Source organism: Artemia franciscana, chromosome 14, assembly GCF_032884065.1.
Source record: "Artemia franciscana chromosome 14, ASM3288406v1, whole genome shotgun sequence".
Lineage (NCBI taxonomy): Eukaryota > Metazoa > Arthropoda > Branchiopoda > Anostraca > Artemiidae > Artemia > Artemia franciscana.
The window spans coordinates 13,451,573-13,467,538 of record NC_088876.1 but is presented as its reverse complement, the minus strand read 5'-3'; the positions used below and the strand labels follow the sequence as shown (position 1 = coordinate 13,467,538).

The following is a 15,966-nucleotide window of genomic DNA, read 5'->3' as shown; positions in this document are numbered from 1 at the left end:
AATCAATTTTCAATTGAAGGCATAATCGCATTAGACGTAGTAACAGAGATCTTAAAAGGATCAAAACAAGTATCCTCTACTCGTGTCCAGTTCTTCGCTTTCGAATTTTTCTTAGCTTCAAGCCAAATGTTAATTCCTTTTGAAATAACTCTGGTTTCAGCCACTTTTACTAACGGAGTAAGAGAAGTGCGCAGGCTATACCCGCACGCTAAAAGTTCTTTACGGCGACGCGCTATGTCACGAGGTAAATCGTAACTGACACTTTTATGAGAGCCTTTAAGCTTTCTACAATTTCACATAATATTATCTCTACCAGTAAGGCTTGTCAATGTGACTAAAATTGGCATAAACTTATTTATAACAGAAGACCTAGTAGAAGCCCCTGTCTGTCTATTACTGTTCAATCGATTGCACTTCACAAATGGAATAGCGTCAGCATTTGCCACCTGATATCAGTCAGAAGCTCACGAGCAGCAGTTTCTGCACTTTCCCCAGACACAACGGGGATCCCATGAAATAGAAGATTTTGACTTTTGGAGGCAAGTTTAGAATTCAGGCTCGTTTTTTTTTATATTAATTAACTCTGATTTCAAAACGCAATCTTCATGCCGAAGTTGGGAATTTTCCTGGCGGAGAGCACTACCCTGTTCCAGACTAGCCACCAACTGCACAAGCTCTTGATGCCTCTGATCAAAATAATCCTTTGTAATAGCCGTCACCTTCAAATTCTTTAATACTAACGATAAATTCCTACAAATGTGTTAAATCTTCTCTAAAAAAACATCAAACGAAAACTTAATCGCAAGGGTCCCTTTCTTCTAAGAAATAAAAATCCAGAGGCGCCCACTTTCAAACAAAGTCAAGATAAACAATAACAAGCCAGCGCCTTGAAATGAAACAGCAATCACCTCCGATTACATTAATTGGTATTTCACTTGGCAAATATCCATAAACAGGTAATACTAATGCAATTAGCAATCATCCGCTTAGTCGAACGTTGAGATGTAGTTTAAATAAAGTCAACTTTTAATCCTTAGTTTCTGTCTTGAATATAATCCACTTTCGATGTTAACTCTCAAGGAGAACAGAATGGCAACAGATAATTTACAATAATAACCAGGATTGGGCTTGCTCTCAGAAATCACTCTCATATCGCTTTAAAATCTCTCAGTTTCCATGATATTTCCCATAATTTGCTTTAAAACATTGTTTTTTTTTATCTAATCCAATCCTTTCTCCCTCCTTGAAAATTGCTTCGTAAATGCCTTGCTAGGAGGTATGTTTATTCTTACAAAAGAAACTAAAACTTCGAATTTGTTGCCATAGAACTACTATCTATAAAATCTTTAGTACTTGTTAGGAGTACTTTTAAAAGTACCTCCTGATGTACTTTCAGGGGGGAATAGTATTTGCTTGTACTTTGATGACTTTGCAGTTTCCTTCGCCTGTACGGGGGACGTTCCCTTAATCGCACCAGAGTAGTAGTAGTAGTGGTAGTAGTAGAACAATTTTATTGAAAATAATCATTTTTATATAATAGCACAACAAAAGCGGAGCTGGCGAGGATGTGCTAAAATAAATAAAAAAAAAGAAAGAAAAAGAGTATGGAGCATTAGACCATTTACCAAAGCCAACATAAAAATAACAAAACACTACAATATAGAGTAATATTAAGAGATAAGTTCTCACTGATTTCACTGATCCATGCTACTGCTGAGGGGTTTTAAGGGAGTTTCCTCCCGTTTATCGTGGAGCACCTTAACGCGTGCTGATAGTTTTCTGGAAATAAATTGAGTTCTTTTTTCTTTATTTTTTATATTTTATTTATCGTCTCTTCTTATATTGTTACTTGTCTTTTTTGCTTGTTTCTTTTATCTTTGCTCATTTGTGATGCCACATCGGTTTTTATCACATTTGTCGTTTCCACATTTAATTGTTCTCCTCTTAACTCTGTGGCCTTTTTTTAAATTGCCTTTTCTGTATCTGTATGATCTCTGTGGTGTATCGTTTTTGCCTTTCATGACTTGCCATAGCTATCTTTAGTTTTGATTGTTCTTTTCGTGTTTTCAGGTCTAAATTTAATTTGCGCCCTTCAGGGCAGGTGATAGATTCACTTTGCTAAATAAATCTTATCTTGCTTATTAAAACGATAAATTCTTCTAGGTTATAAATAATGCTTGTGCAACGCAAGCTATTGTATCAGTTCTGCTTAATACGCGGAACCCAGAAGTAAAAATGGGGACAACTCTGACAGAATTTAAAGATTTCTGCTCTGGTTTTGACGCCAACATGAAAGGATTAGCTTTAAGTAACTCAGAAACTATAAGAAAAGTTCACAACTCGTTTGCCAGGTAAGCCGACACTTGATTTTGTTTCATTTTTATAAACGGCTAGTACTGTTTTAAATTTTCTAAACTAACTCCACATTCTCACACGCTGCGTTTTGCTGAGGAATTCTATAGTGCGAGAAACGCAATATCTTTACGAGAAAATTAAATAGGATTAAATTTTTACCTACCTCTTATAAAGCAAATTTTGCTATTCCGGATGCTTTCCCTCTCATGCTTTGAAATATTTTAACATGAAGTCAATTTACATTTCCTCGTCAATCTTCCCCAAAAATTGCCCTCGTTCTGCAGAATCATATCGTTTTTCTGCATAAATACAGATTGTGCGAAAACAGGGTAAACAGTCTAGCTATGTTTTTTATAAAAGGACCTTCTGTGACGGCTTCTTACGTCTCCTCCACAGCTCTGGGTCTGCAAGGCCTGCTCGAATAAAGATAGCACTATGGCTTATTTGCATTTGAAAAGTGGCCGTAGATCGTTAAAGTGGCTGTTCGTAACGACAAGAAGTAGACAGTTAATTGGTGAAGGGGTGATTAATCAGAATCAGGGATCGAGACAGTTTTCTCGGCCTTCAAAATAATTCCACGTTTAATTTTACTTTTTATAATTAGTAAGCGTCTGTAACTCTAGAGAACATTGTTTATTAAAAAAAAAAAAACGTTTGACTTTATGTACTAAAATCAAAGGTGTAAAACCTATTAACAAACTCGTCTAGATCAGATAGAAGAGTACTAGACTCCCAATCTTGAAATAACGATCCCGACGATTGTTTTTTTTTTCGTCGGTAATAAAAAAAAAATGAGTATATGTATTCCTTTTCGGGCGAAAATTGCATTTTGAAGAAAAATCCGTTAATAGACTATTCTAAATGTGCAGAATTAGATGGATGAAGAATTCAGTCAAGAGTGGAGGAGGTCTTTCCTCTTCTTGAATGGGTATTTCGATGTTTGGTTAGTGTTCCCTGTTTTATCGTTTTGTTAGAGGGGGGTGGTTTTGAAACTTGCAGGGACAACTTCGAGTTTTGTTTGAGGTGTTGGGGGCTCGGCAACTTAGAATTTTGGGGTGCAATAATTTTTTTCCAGTCCTCAGAAAAAAAAATATAGGCTACATTTCTTTTACATTTTTTTAATGTCTGTCTTCCAGCTTTTCTGGCAGTTTATAAAGTGCAAGAAAAATGTATCACATCTCCGATTATTATGCAAGTGCATTATTACTTAGGCTTATAACAAGTCTCTGGTTGATGACATGCTGATTTTTTGACAATATTTATAGCGAATTGCTTCTTCTTTGTAGATGACGACAATCCTATCAAAACCATCTTGATTTCATGCTGTTTAGGAGTTAAGTAATACAAGATTTCAATGTTATCTGTATCTTCTGCAATGCCTAATTGATCATTTCTGTTAGGACTGAAATCTGATTTATTTTTTGAAACTTTTATTTCCTTTTTTTTAAGTGTAACTTCTGCAAAATTTAAAAGCCCATATTTCTGACAACTAGCGGCTTTAAAATAGTACTTAACTTTATATACTTAAGTTCTTTTTAAGTCTCTAAAAATAGACGACAGGGTTCATTTTATAAAAAAAACTGTATCTAACACCAGGCACGTGCATAGTAGAAATTTGTTTCAGGGTGAGTGGCATAATTTTTTTGTGTGTTTCGAGGGATGATGTAACTGTATTTTCCCCTGTTTCTCAATTCTGCTCTCATTTGCATTTCCAGAATATGTCCTTTCTCTCTCACTATCTGTGTAATCTCTCCCCCTCCGCCATTTCTCTCTCACATTAATATTTTTATATGATGGGCTGGACGTGTTCAATTTTCTGGCCTCCCACTAATTCAATGGAACTTTAGAAATAGTTAAATACTATGAAGCTGCGGCACCCTCACAATAATGAATTCGGGGCGGCGGATACGTTTCAAAGATTATTTGGAAATATTTGGTGGGCTATTCCCGAGGGAAAGAGTAACCACTGCAACCTAATATGAAACTTTGTGTTAAAGAGCACCCCCTTCCCTGAAGACAAAATTTTCTAACGTAGTACGGTAAAACAAGATTATTTGTCAATTGTACTTGTTTATTTTGTTTTTCTCATAACGGAATACCAGTTATCATTCAAAAACTGATGTATTGCTATGGTTGTTAAGATATATCTGCTCATAAAAATTTTAAAAACGGCACCTACCCCGATATATATATATATATATATATATATATATATATATATATATATATATATATATATATATATATATATATATATATATATATATACAAGTAATTTTTTCTAATTCCAGGCAAACACTTTTTGAATTTGAAAGCAAAGCTGCGAAAGAAGAAGATGAGATGTATCATTTTATCAGTTTTGTTCCTATTGACGGAAGATTGTATGAATTAGATGGCCTTAAACCGGGACCTATCGACCATGGTGCTATTTCAACTGGTACCGAATGGACTTCGTTTGCTCGAGGGATTATCGAAGCCAAAATCCAAAAGTAAATTAAACTCCAGCCCAGCGATTTTAATTGGGCAGGGGGTAGTGTTGCTGGTCGCCCCCTAATTTTCCATAAATGCTTTTTGGGGTATATTTTAGGGGAAATGACTCTTTTTGCTATATTCGTTAAAAAAACTGAAAGAAGCTAAATTTGCCCCCCCCCCTTAACATATTGAAAAATACATTGTGCTTCTTCCTTAAATTTTCGTGATTTGAAGCCACTGCTCCAACCCCAATATATCTAGTACTTCAGATTGTATGCAAAACTCCTTTTAGATAATTAAGTAGCTTTGCTTGCTTCTTTTTGAATTCACATTGTTTCATCATTCTTGTCTAAGTAAGTGACTTAGATTAGAAGATAATATTTATTCATAATTGATTACACATGCAATATATGCACGGTACTAATTTTCAAAGGCTTCTCGGTGTGTAAAGGAGGGAGAATATATACCAGTCATTTAAGCAATAAATCCAAAAGAAAAAAGGGATTATAAAGACTTATTACCTTACTCACCCCCCCCCCACCAACAAAAAGACTATAAGCCAAAAAAGTTAAATAGATTAAGTAGGCTCCGATCAATCATAGCCCCCTTCCCTCCCAAAAAAAGACAAAGAAAAGAAAAATCGTCTAAGAAGCTAAAAATATTTGAACTTTATTTTTAAATAAGCTAAATGGTTGGCACCTTTGAGCTTATTCGGGCATGTTATTCCATACAATATGGCTCGCCGTTATTGGATTAAGGCCTGGCCTTACGAATGGAGTAAAAGGAATTTGAATTTGTTTATATTGTGAAGATGATAGTTATTTTTAATGATAGGTAAAAGGTGTGGAAGCACTAAGGGTTGACGACTGTCAACAAGAACTTAAGGAAAAGTAAAAGATGCACTCAAAAGAATACATAAGGGTTCAGGATCAATAAGGTGATGACTTCTGAAATAAACACTCTAATTTTTAGTCTTATTATGATCGAAGCGAGAATGAAAAATATATTAAAATATCTTTTTGTTCAGTCGTTTTCATTTAGACTATATCCAATCATCTGTAAGGTCTATTAGTTTGACATTCTCTTTCGTTAATCCTCTTGTCCTTGAGATTGGCATTGCACTATTCCAGGTATGATTGACTTGTCGCTTAAATGGTTCCTTGGAGAATTCTTATTATATTAATAACCCATCAAAAGGTTCAACCTCTTCTAGGATAGATTATTACCCAGTTCGCAAACCCTTCCTTCTCTTTTTTCTAGTACTCTATAAATTTTGAAGCTTTTGCCAAGTCAGCGAAGAAGAAGAAAACTGAAAAAAATAAACGATTAATAGTGCGGGCGAAAAGCGTCGAAAAACACCAGAATACTTCCGTATTTGAGGAAAGCACCAAAATTGGCTGAGATGTACTTTCGAGTATGCTCTTTAATATTGCTCGATTACGCAAGCGAAATTTTTCCTCGGAACGCCGCTAGGTGGCTTGAAATCCAAGATGGTGGACAAAAATACGAATTTGTCAAAATGAGAAGACATGGCCGTTCAAACAGGCTAGTATGGGGTTATCGATGGCACAGGTTCCGAACATGAGCTTAAGAATAACCTAAGTTGTACCGTAGTGCCTCTAGGTGCCTCAAATCCAAAATGGCGGACGAAAATACGAGTTTGTCAAAATGAGAAGACATGGCCGTTCAAATAGGCTAGTATGGGCTAATCGATGGCATAGGTTCCGAATATGAACGCAAAAATAACCTAAGTTGTACCGTAGTGCCGCTAGGTGCCTCAAATTCAAAATGGTGGACGAAAATACGAGTTTGTTAAAATGAGAAGACATGACCGCTCAAATAGGCTAGTCTGGGGTAATCGATGGCACTGGTATATGAAAGTAAGAGTGGACTAAAGTAATAATATCTGGAATTCCGTCTATTACTCTGAATAACGATAAGAAGCATTTTGATACTAAACTAACTAAAAAAATACAAGCCAGTTTGCATGAAAAACCCGATATTCACAAAAAGAAAACAACGCTCGTTCGTCCAAACATGAGGCGTCGCAAACGGCCCAAATTTGCCTCCATGTCGGCTGCTTTCGTTCAACCTGTCATCTAGCGGTCAGTTACTGGAAAGAACGATAGATCTTATTGTTTTAAGTACGAATGTCGTTGTTGAACCAGGAAAGCCGATTTCAAGCCTCTAAGTCCTGGGCAAACAGCAGTACGAACAGTTTGTGAAGGAACGCCTCGTTGAATGCTCCAAACCAATAACAGCTCCGTTGGTCAAGAATCGCATTGCCATATTTGGGGGGTCTAAGAAGAAAAGACAAACCGCAGCGAAAACTCAGCGCCGCTAGAAATGATGTATCACTGTTTGGAGCACTTAACGTGGGCTGTGTTGCTCGAGGAGGCGACATGGACGCCTTCTTAAAACACGAAAACAGTCAGTATCCATCGGCTTTGACGTCTGATGGCCAGATTCGTGTCGGCAACAAGGCTGAACTTACAGATGTCTTAATCAGCTTAACCCCAGCAGCTGAGGTTAACGTTCCAAATGTTACAGCGAAACTGGCAGATGGAGCTGCTCTGGTGCAAATGTTGAACCCAGGGAATCCGAAGACCTTCGGAGAGTATGCAGAAAACGTGTTTTTTCCCATGATAGTATCAGCTCAGACATGTCGAGAGACTTGACCTCGTATTCGATGTTTACAGATTGGATAGTCTAAAATCGTCTGTCAGAAGTCAGAGAGGCAAGGGTTCACGATTAAAAGTTGTTCTGAAAACACAACTCCCATTGAAGTGGAAAGAATTCCTGCAAGTAGATGCAAACAAAACAGACTTGTTTAACCTGTTTTCCCTTGCTGTCGTGAATAGGTGTCCAACGTCAAAACGAGTATATTGTACTTCTGGAAACACGTGCATAGCTAAACAGGCATTCGAAGAGCAGAACCTCATGCAGTTATGTTCACAGGAAGAGGCTGACACCCACCTTTTGCTTCACGCTTGTGACGCAGTCTTACAAGGACTTGCGTCGATTCTCATACGAACGGTGGACACAGACGTGATTGTGATTGCGACCTCATGCTTTGATCACATTGGAGTATCCGAATTATTTATTGCGTTTGGTGTCGGTACACACCTAAAGTACGTTCCCATTCACAAAATAGTTTGATCGCTCGGGCCGACCGAATCACATGCACATTCGTTCTTCCATGCGTTTACAGGATGTGATACCGTTTCTTCTTTTATCCACCACTCAAAGAGGCAGTTCTTTGCGACTTGGCAAAATATGCCAGCACTGACGAAGACTTTCCTTCAACTGACAAACCAGCCTTCCCAAGTGACAGAACTGCAAGTACACGACCTTGAACGCTTTGTCATGTAGACATACGACGTAAAACAAGACTGCGACGACGTGAACGAATTTAGGAAAGAAACATTTCTCCCACAAAAGACCAAGAACATGCAGAGTGCTTCGCTTTTACAACATATCCTTAGAGCTGCACTACAGTCAGGTCATGTGTGGAGTCACAGCCTGGAATCAACACCCACCCTTACCAGTTTTTCTGACTTTGGCTGGGTCAGAGGCACCGATGGAAAGTGGCTTCCCAATTGGTTCGGTTCCCTTCCGCCAGCGTCAAAAGTCTGTCGCGAGACAGTGCGTTGTGGTTGCAAAAAAGGGTGTGAAAGAAGGTGCCGCTGCGGGAAATTTGACCTTAACTGTAGCCCACTATGCTGGTGCAAATCAAAGTGCTTTAATTCTTGAACATGTGTTTATTCTTTTCACCTGAAGATTCGATTAACCTCTTTGTGTTCCTGATAAAATTATAATTCTTAAATGCTTTAATCCGTCCGTTTAGCTTATGTTGATTCATTTACAAATAAATGAAGAGATGAAGAGTTAACAAGTATTTAACTGATTTTGGTTTAGCAAATGTAAACAAAGGCCATAAATTGGACGTGTCTTGGTCTCATACTTGGGCAATTTGTACTGCACACACTGTATTACTATTAGGCGAATGTCGGAATGACAGAACGATGTTTAAAACTGCAGCATTAATTACTCCACTCCAGCCTGTTATATCGGGATCATGAACCTCGCGCGATTCGGAAAACTGACATTTTCTTCCGCCATCTCCGATTTTAGACGCCAAGCAGATCAACTGTACAACTAAGGTATATTTATGTGAATATACGTGCGTTTTCAGAATCTGAAGTATCGATTCCTCCTAATCCGCCCATTTGAAGTCATTACTTCTTGTTTTGACAAAACTTATATTTTTCGAACGCCATCTTGAATCTGAAGCGCCTAGCAACACTACGGTACAACTTAGGTTAGTTTTACGTTCGTATTCGGAACTTTTGCCATCGATTATCCCATACTAGCCTATTTGAGCGGTCATATCTTTTCATTTTGACAGACTCATATTTTCAACCGCCATCTTGGATTTGAGGCACCTAGCGGCACTACGATACTACTTAGGTTATTTTTAAGCTCATATTCGGAACCTGTGCCATCGGTTACCCCATACTAGTCTATTTGAACGGCCATGTCTTCTCATTTTGACAAACTCGTATTTTCGTCCGCCATCTTGGATTTCAAGCCACCTAGCGGCGTTCCGAGGAAAAATTTCGCTTGCGTAATCGAGCCATATTAAAGAGCATGCTCGAAAGTACATCTCGGCCAATTTTGGTGCTTTCCTCAAACAAGAAAGTATTTGGTGCTTTTCGCCCGCACTATAAGTTCGTAGTTAAATTTTCATTTGGTTGACTTACTCAGCTTGCTCTTTTGATATCGGAAGATAAAAAAAAAGAAAATTGAAAAACTTAAATGGTTTTATCATAAGTGTAGCATTAAAATGTCATAAATTCCTTTCTTTTTTTTTGCTCTACAATCCAAATAGCATATTGTTTGAAAGAGAATAAAGCAAATTTATGACTTTTAAAACTGGAAGGAGAAGAACAACTCCTCCCCTTGGCGTCCATGGATGTGAGGTGGAAATTGTTTTCTGTTGTTATACATTTAATATTCTAATGTCTCTTCGTTTACCTTTGATTTTTTTTTTATGTTTGATAACTAATTCAGACTTTAGGTTAACTTTAGGCTACTATCCAATTCGTGTCTTACGCCAGATACAAAATAAATATTGTTGTCAATCCCAGTCAGATGATATTTTATGGAATAGCAGCGTGAATGGCTTGATCATTTTCTCACGGCGCTCACAGACTATACCCTAGCATGAAGTTGTGCTTAATAGCATACAGGGTGTAACTATGCTCGAGACTACGCTGCAGCGGGTATTCAAAATTTTGCTGAAGACCTCAAAAATTTAAAGAAAATCCGTATACTTTTTTGAGGCCAAACTTTGGAAAATTTAAAGAAGAAACTTTTAAAAAAGAAAAATTTTAAGAAAGAATTCGACGAAAAATTTTTTTTTTAAGAAAATCATTGTTCTGATCAGAAGTCCTAAAAAGCTAGGATGGAATACCTTAAAGCGGTGATGTGTCTGTAGTGGTAGTAGCAGTAATATTCAAGATTGCTCATTCCTTTCAATATAAAGTAGTAATTGTCCGAGATAACATTTGAAAGCAGGTTTTTTTTCCTTGGAAAAAATTAACGGAAATAAGTTGTTGTCTGGAACAGACGACACCTAGAACAGGAGCAACAGTATGACCTGTGTTTTACTACGCATATCGATTGTCCTGATTATTTACAACCGCGTTGGCCTAGACGATCTGATGCTGCATGGTACACTTTAAGTTCTAGTATACGATAAAAATATATTGAAAATGCATTCAACTTTTGTCAGCTAAACGAATTTTTTTTCTAACAGTCGTTCAACATTGGTTTGTTGTAGAACTTGGTAAATTATTGCTTTCTCCTTTTTTGTACTGCCGTTTTTAGGTAAAAATCCCCTTATCCTGTCGGTTGTTGTTCTGTTTATCGATACCGTAACCAACATGGCTTTTACTGAGGTTGAACCCTTAGATGATTCCCCAAGATCAAGGAAAATCAACCAAAACCAACATCAAGTCGCAAAATAGCCGCCAATAGGCCAGGTCGTGATTAAGAAGTGAAAATATCTAGTAAATGTTAAATCTGAATAATAGAACACTTGATACAAGGAACTGTTCTGTTATTTAATAAAAATACAAGTAGATATAAAAGAAAATATGCGTAATGCCATAAGTAATCCCCTTATACTATCCAGTAGACGTCATTAGAGATCGGCTTTGGTAATTCAAAAGAACTTATTTGACACATTTTTTAAGCTCATATGTATATACATGCTCTCTCAAACTCAGTATAGTCTATCAGGCGTTTCAGTTGGTACGTATCGTGCTCATTTCTGAAAATATGTAGAAGCCTTTTTTCAAAGAGTATTATATCCCCTCATCTTTTTTAACGAAATACTTTGAGAATGGAGCTTGTAATGGCAAAAGGAGTTCTGTTGTATCTTGAATGCTTGAACAAATGTTCATTTTACGGACAAGGGTTTCTCAATAGCAGTATGAAACTAAAACATGTTTTTACTTTTTTAAGTTCTCCTGTAAAATTTATATCATTGAACATATCTTATTAATTAAAGTAGCTGATATAACCCTCTTTTATGCTATTATTGGTCAATATTTGATAGTTGAATGGTTCCTCCTATTAACTGAAGATTAAATATAGTTGATACTTAATCATCGCTACTATTACTAGGTAACTGGTCAAAGAGCGTGTCGGACGATAGACATAAAAAAGAAAAGAAAAACCGTAGCTTATAATCCTATGTTAGGACCAGAGGAAAAATATTTCGTCCCCTTCTCCCAAACACTAATTCGAAGTCCCTTTACCCCCTCTCCCCCCCAAAAAAAACTCCTAAAAGTTTCAACTGGATACCCAAGCTATGAGACAAAACAGGACATACTTACCAAACTACATATAAAGTTTGTCATCTTTCAATGAAACTTTTTGACTATGCAATCTCTATAATGAGGAATACACGCTTGCTTTCAGGCCACAGACATACGCCAGTTCCTTTTGGTGCATTTTTCACTTTATCTTTGTGATTGTAAAAGTAGTATAATTTAATGTTCAGTGTTTGGTGCTACGAATCCTCCTCCATCTCAATCTCTGCGAAGTCTCCATCTTTATACCCTCTCAAGAAGTTCCAGTTTCCCTTAAATCTTTCCTTGCGGCATCATACCACCCCATTCGGAGACGACCTGCTTTTCGATTATGATTGCTGGATACAGACTGAAGTTTCGAGTTAGGTTTTGTCTCTTTGGAGACGGTTAGTACCCGCTGCTTAATATGTGATTGAAGTAATTGGCAGGGAAATACCAACATTACCAATTGTATCGGAAAAAAAGCTTAAGAAAAATAGTTTGACCTGATAATTAGTCCTCCAACTGCTATTTCCATTGAATAGCTACTTCTTTTCCAATAGTAGAATGTAATTTCATCTCTTTTTCCAGGTATAAAGCTGGTGAAATTGGATTCAATTTAATGGCTATTGTTACGGACAAGATTCTTCATTATCAAAAAAAGATAACAGCAATCAAAAATGAAATTGAGGTAAGGGCTTAAAAAAAAACGAACAACGATGCCAGTGTCCTAAGTATTAAGTTCGTAGAGAATTGACCGATCCCACAAATTTCTATATCCATTTGCCCGAGAAAATGAAAAGGAGGGAGAGGATTTTAAAATAAAATTTATGAATTAACAGTGGTCTTAAATATTTGGAAGAGATAAATCAGAATTAATTTTCGGTCTGGCTTAAAACTTAATAGTCTGATTAAGTTTTTGAGCTTTAGAGTTAAGTTGAGTTTTAAGTCTAATTAAGTTTTCTATTTTTATGGCACTTGATATCTATCAAGTGACATATAGCTATCGCAAATTCTGTCGGTATGTCGGTCAGTCTCTCTGTCTGTCTGTCGGTCCCGGTTTTTGCTAGTTTAGGCATTTCCAGATAAGCTAGGACGATGAAATTTAGCAGGCGTATCAGGGACCAGACCAGATGAAATTAGAAATTGTCATTTCCCCGATTCGACCATCTAGGGGGGGGGGGGTTAATTCGGAAAAAATAGAAAAAAATGAGGTGTTTTTAACTTACGAACGGGTGGTCGGATTTTAATGAAATTTGATATTTAGAAGGATACCGTGTCTCAGAGCTGTTATTTTAAATCCTGACCATATCCAGTGATACTGGGGGGAGTTGGAGGGGGAAACCTAAAATCTTGGAAAACGCTTAGAGTGGAGGGATTGGGATGAAACTTGGTAGGGAAAATAAGCACAAGTCCTGGATATGTGATTGACATAACCGGAACGGATCCGCTCTCTTTGGGGGAGTTGGGGAGAGGGTTAATTCTGAAAAATTAGAAAAAAAATGAGGTATTTTTAAGTTACGAAGAAGTGATCGGATCTTAATGAAAATTCATATTTAGAAGGACCTCGTAACTCAGATCTCTTATTTCAAATCCCGACTGGATCCAGTGTCGTTGGTGGGGTGTTGGGGGGGGGGGTCGGAAATCTTGGAAATGGCTTAGAATGGAGAGATCAGGATGAAACTTGGTGGGAAGAATAAGTACAAGTCTAAGATACGTGACTGACAAAACCAGACCGGATCCGCTCTCTTTGGGGGAGTAGGGGGGGGGATTTGGAAAAGTCAGAAAAATGAGGTATTTGTAACTTACGAACGGGTTATCAGATCGTAATGAGATATGATCTTTAGAATGACCTTGTGCTTCAGAGCTCTTAATTTAAATCCCGACCAGATCTGGTGACATTGGGGGGATTTGTAGGGAGAAACCGGAAATCTTGGAAAACGTGAAAATTGAGATATTTTTATCTTACGAAGGGGTGATCGGATCTTAATGAAACTTGATATATAGAAACATCTTATGTCTCAGATGCTCCATTTTCGAGTCGAATCGGATCCAGGGACATAGGTGGTTGGAGGGGAAGAAACAGAAATCTTGGAAACCGGAAATCTTGGAAAACGCTTAGAGTGGAGAAATCGGGATGAAAATTGATGGGAAGAATAAGCACAAGTTATAGAGACGTGATTGACATAATTGGAACGGATCTGCTCTCTTTGGGGAAGCTGGGGGATGTTAATTTGGAAAAATTAGAAAAATTGAGGTATTTTTAACTTAAGAACGGGTGACCGGATCTTAATGAAAGTTAATATTTTGAAGGGACTCATGTCTCAGAGCTCTTAATTCAAATCCCGACGAGATCTGTTGACATTGGGGGGACTTGGAGGGGAGACTGGAAATCTTGGAAAACGCTTAGAGTGGAGAGATCGGGATGAAACTTGGTGGGTAGAATAAGTGAATATCGTAGATACGTGATTGACGTAATCGGACTGGATCCGCTTTCTTTGAGGGAGTTAGGGGGTGGTGTTTTGGGCTTTGGCGAGTTTGGTGCTTATGAACGTGCTAGGACGATGAAAATTGGTAGGCGTGTCAGGGAGCTGCACAAATTGACTTGATAAAGTCGTTTGCCTCGATTTGGCCATCTAGGGGGCTGAAGGGGAAGAAAGATTAGAAAAAAATGAGATATTTTCAACTTACGAGTGGGTGATCGGATCTTAATGAATTTTGACATTTAGAAGGACCTCGTGACTCAGAGCTCTTATTTTAAATCCCGGCCGGCATTAAACCTCTGATTTTCCTTTTAAATTAATTTATTGATTCTTAGAATTTTGCTAGAGGTCATGCCATATGAGCTCTTGGCTCTTCCGGCCTCGTCACAACTGCCGTAGGAGCTCTTAGCTCTTGTTAAAACTTCTAACTTAAAATGCGTTCCAATATATTTAGGACTAACATACCTGTTGCGTGTTGTTACTATCTCAAAGATAGGATATTCAAGGACACAAAATTAAAAAAAAAAACACATCATAATCTATTTAGTTGAATACTGTTAATTGTTTATTCTATTGCTTTTGTATATAATATTTATATATTTTTTTCGTCTGGTGTGTATACGAATAAATCGTAAAACTAAATTGAAAATTTAAATTAAGAAAAGTGAAGAGCAAAAAAAAAGGAATCAAGGAAAAATTATATGGAACACCCTAAAATCAAAAACTGAAGTTCTCAATTTCTATGGGTAAAAATAAGAAGCTCTCCCATTGATTAAAATAACTATTGTATTTTTAAGTTTAAGAGTATTCGAAAAATCAGGCTTGGATTATTAACTTATTAGTCGAACATTGCTGCATGAAAAGTCTTCGAAACATTAAAAGGGCCTTAGGGGAGTTATACCTAAAACCTCGGAAAGGGTGTACTCAACAACTTCTTGAAATTTCTTGGCAGTTAGGAGACACATACATTCGTTTTCATTTATATAGGGAAAGTCTTTTACATAAGCGAGTCCAATCGTGAAAATTCTGAATTACTTTTATCTAGTTTGTCATTTAAATGTATAATTGCTACCATATTCTTTTATAATTGCTATTGTGTAAAAACAAGCTATAGGTCTTGACAACAAGGGGTCTAGTAAGAAAAACCGAGGAAAGTATCAGAGTCGAGCAATCCAAACATCTACTGTAATAAAACAGTACCAAACAAAAAATTATAGTTAAGAAAGAACTCTTTTCTATGCTAACTGAAATATTAAATATATTTGGAAAACTAACTGTTCCTTGGCTTGAACAACAAAGAAAACATGTTGTCTTGAAAAAAGGGAAAAGTTGCTAGAATTACGGTATTCTGCATCGACGGTATCTTTTTTCCACTTTTCCAGGTTGCAGTGTTAGCTTGTAACCTAGTAAGAGATGATCATGTCCTATAGTAAAAAAAACAGCCCATAATACCTAAAAATAGAGTCAGATCGAAACACAAAGTACACTATTAGTATATGTCTTGTCCGAAACTCCTATATAGGAACCTTAAACTCACTTCGCTTAACCAACAAAGAAAATATGCTGGCTTGAAAAACAAGAAAAGTGGCTTGAACTACGAAATTCTGCATCGACGGCATCTTTCTTTTCTTCCCCCCCTCCAGCTTCTTGATTCTCTGAAATTCGTCTCTTACTAATCAAACTAAAAAAAATTCCGTAGGCTTTTCCCTGTTTGTAATACGGGTTGCAGCGGTAGCTAGTTATATTCAAGAACGAATTTCTGCTCAAAGTAAATGGTAAATTTTCTAGTGAAGACC

General features: G+C 37.1%; 1 protein-coding gene across 1 annotated transcript in view; it reads left to right on the top strand.

Annotated features, from left to right (window-relative positions):
- Positions 1–15,966, top strand: part of LOC136035341 (ubiquitin carboxyl-terminal hydrolase isozyme L5-like) — a gene marked incomplete in the record, with an annotated part of 34,552 nt that overhangs the window by 13,769 nt on the left and 4,817 nt on the right. The window contains 3 exon segments of the mRNA XM_065717085.1: positions 2,164–2,351; positions 4,647–4,844; positions 12,279–12,378. Coding sequence (XP_065573157.1) covers positions 2,164–2,351; positions 4,647–4,844; positions 12,279–12,378 — 486 coding nt within the window.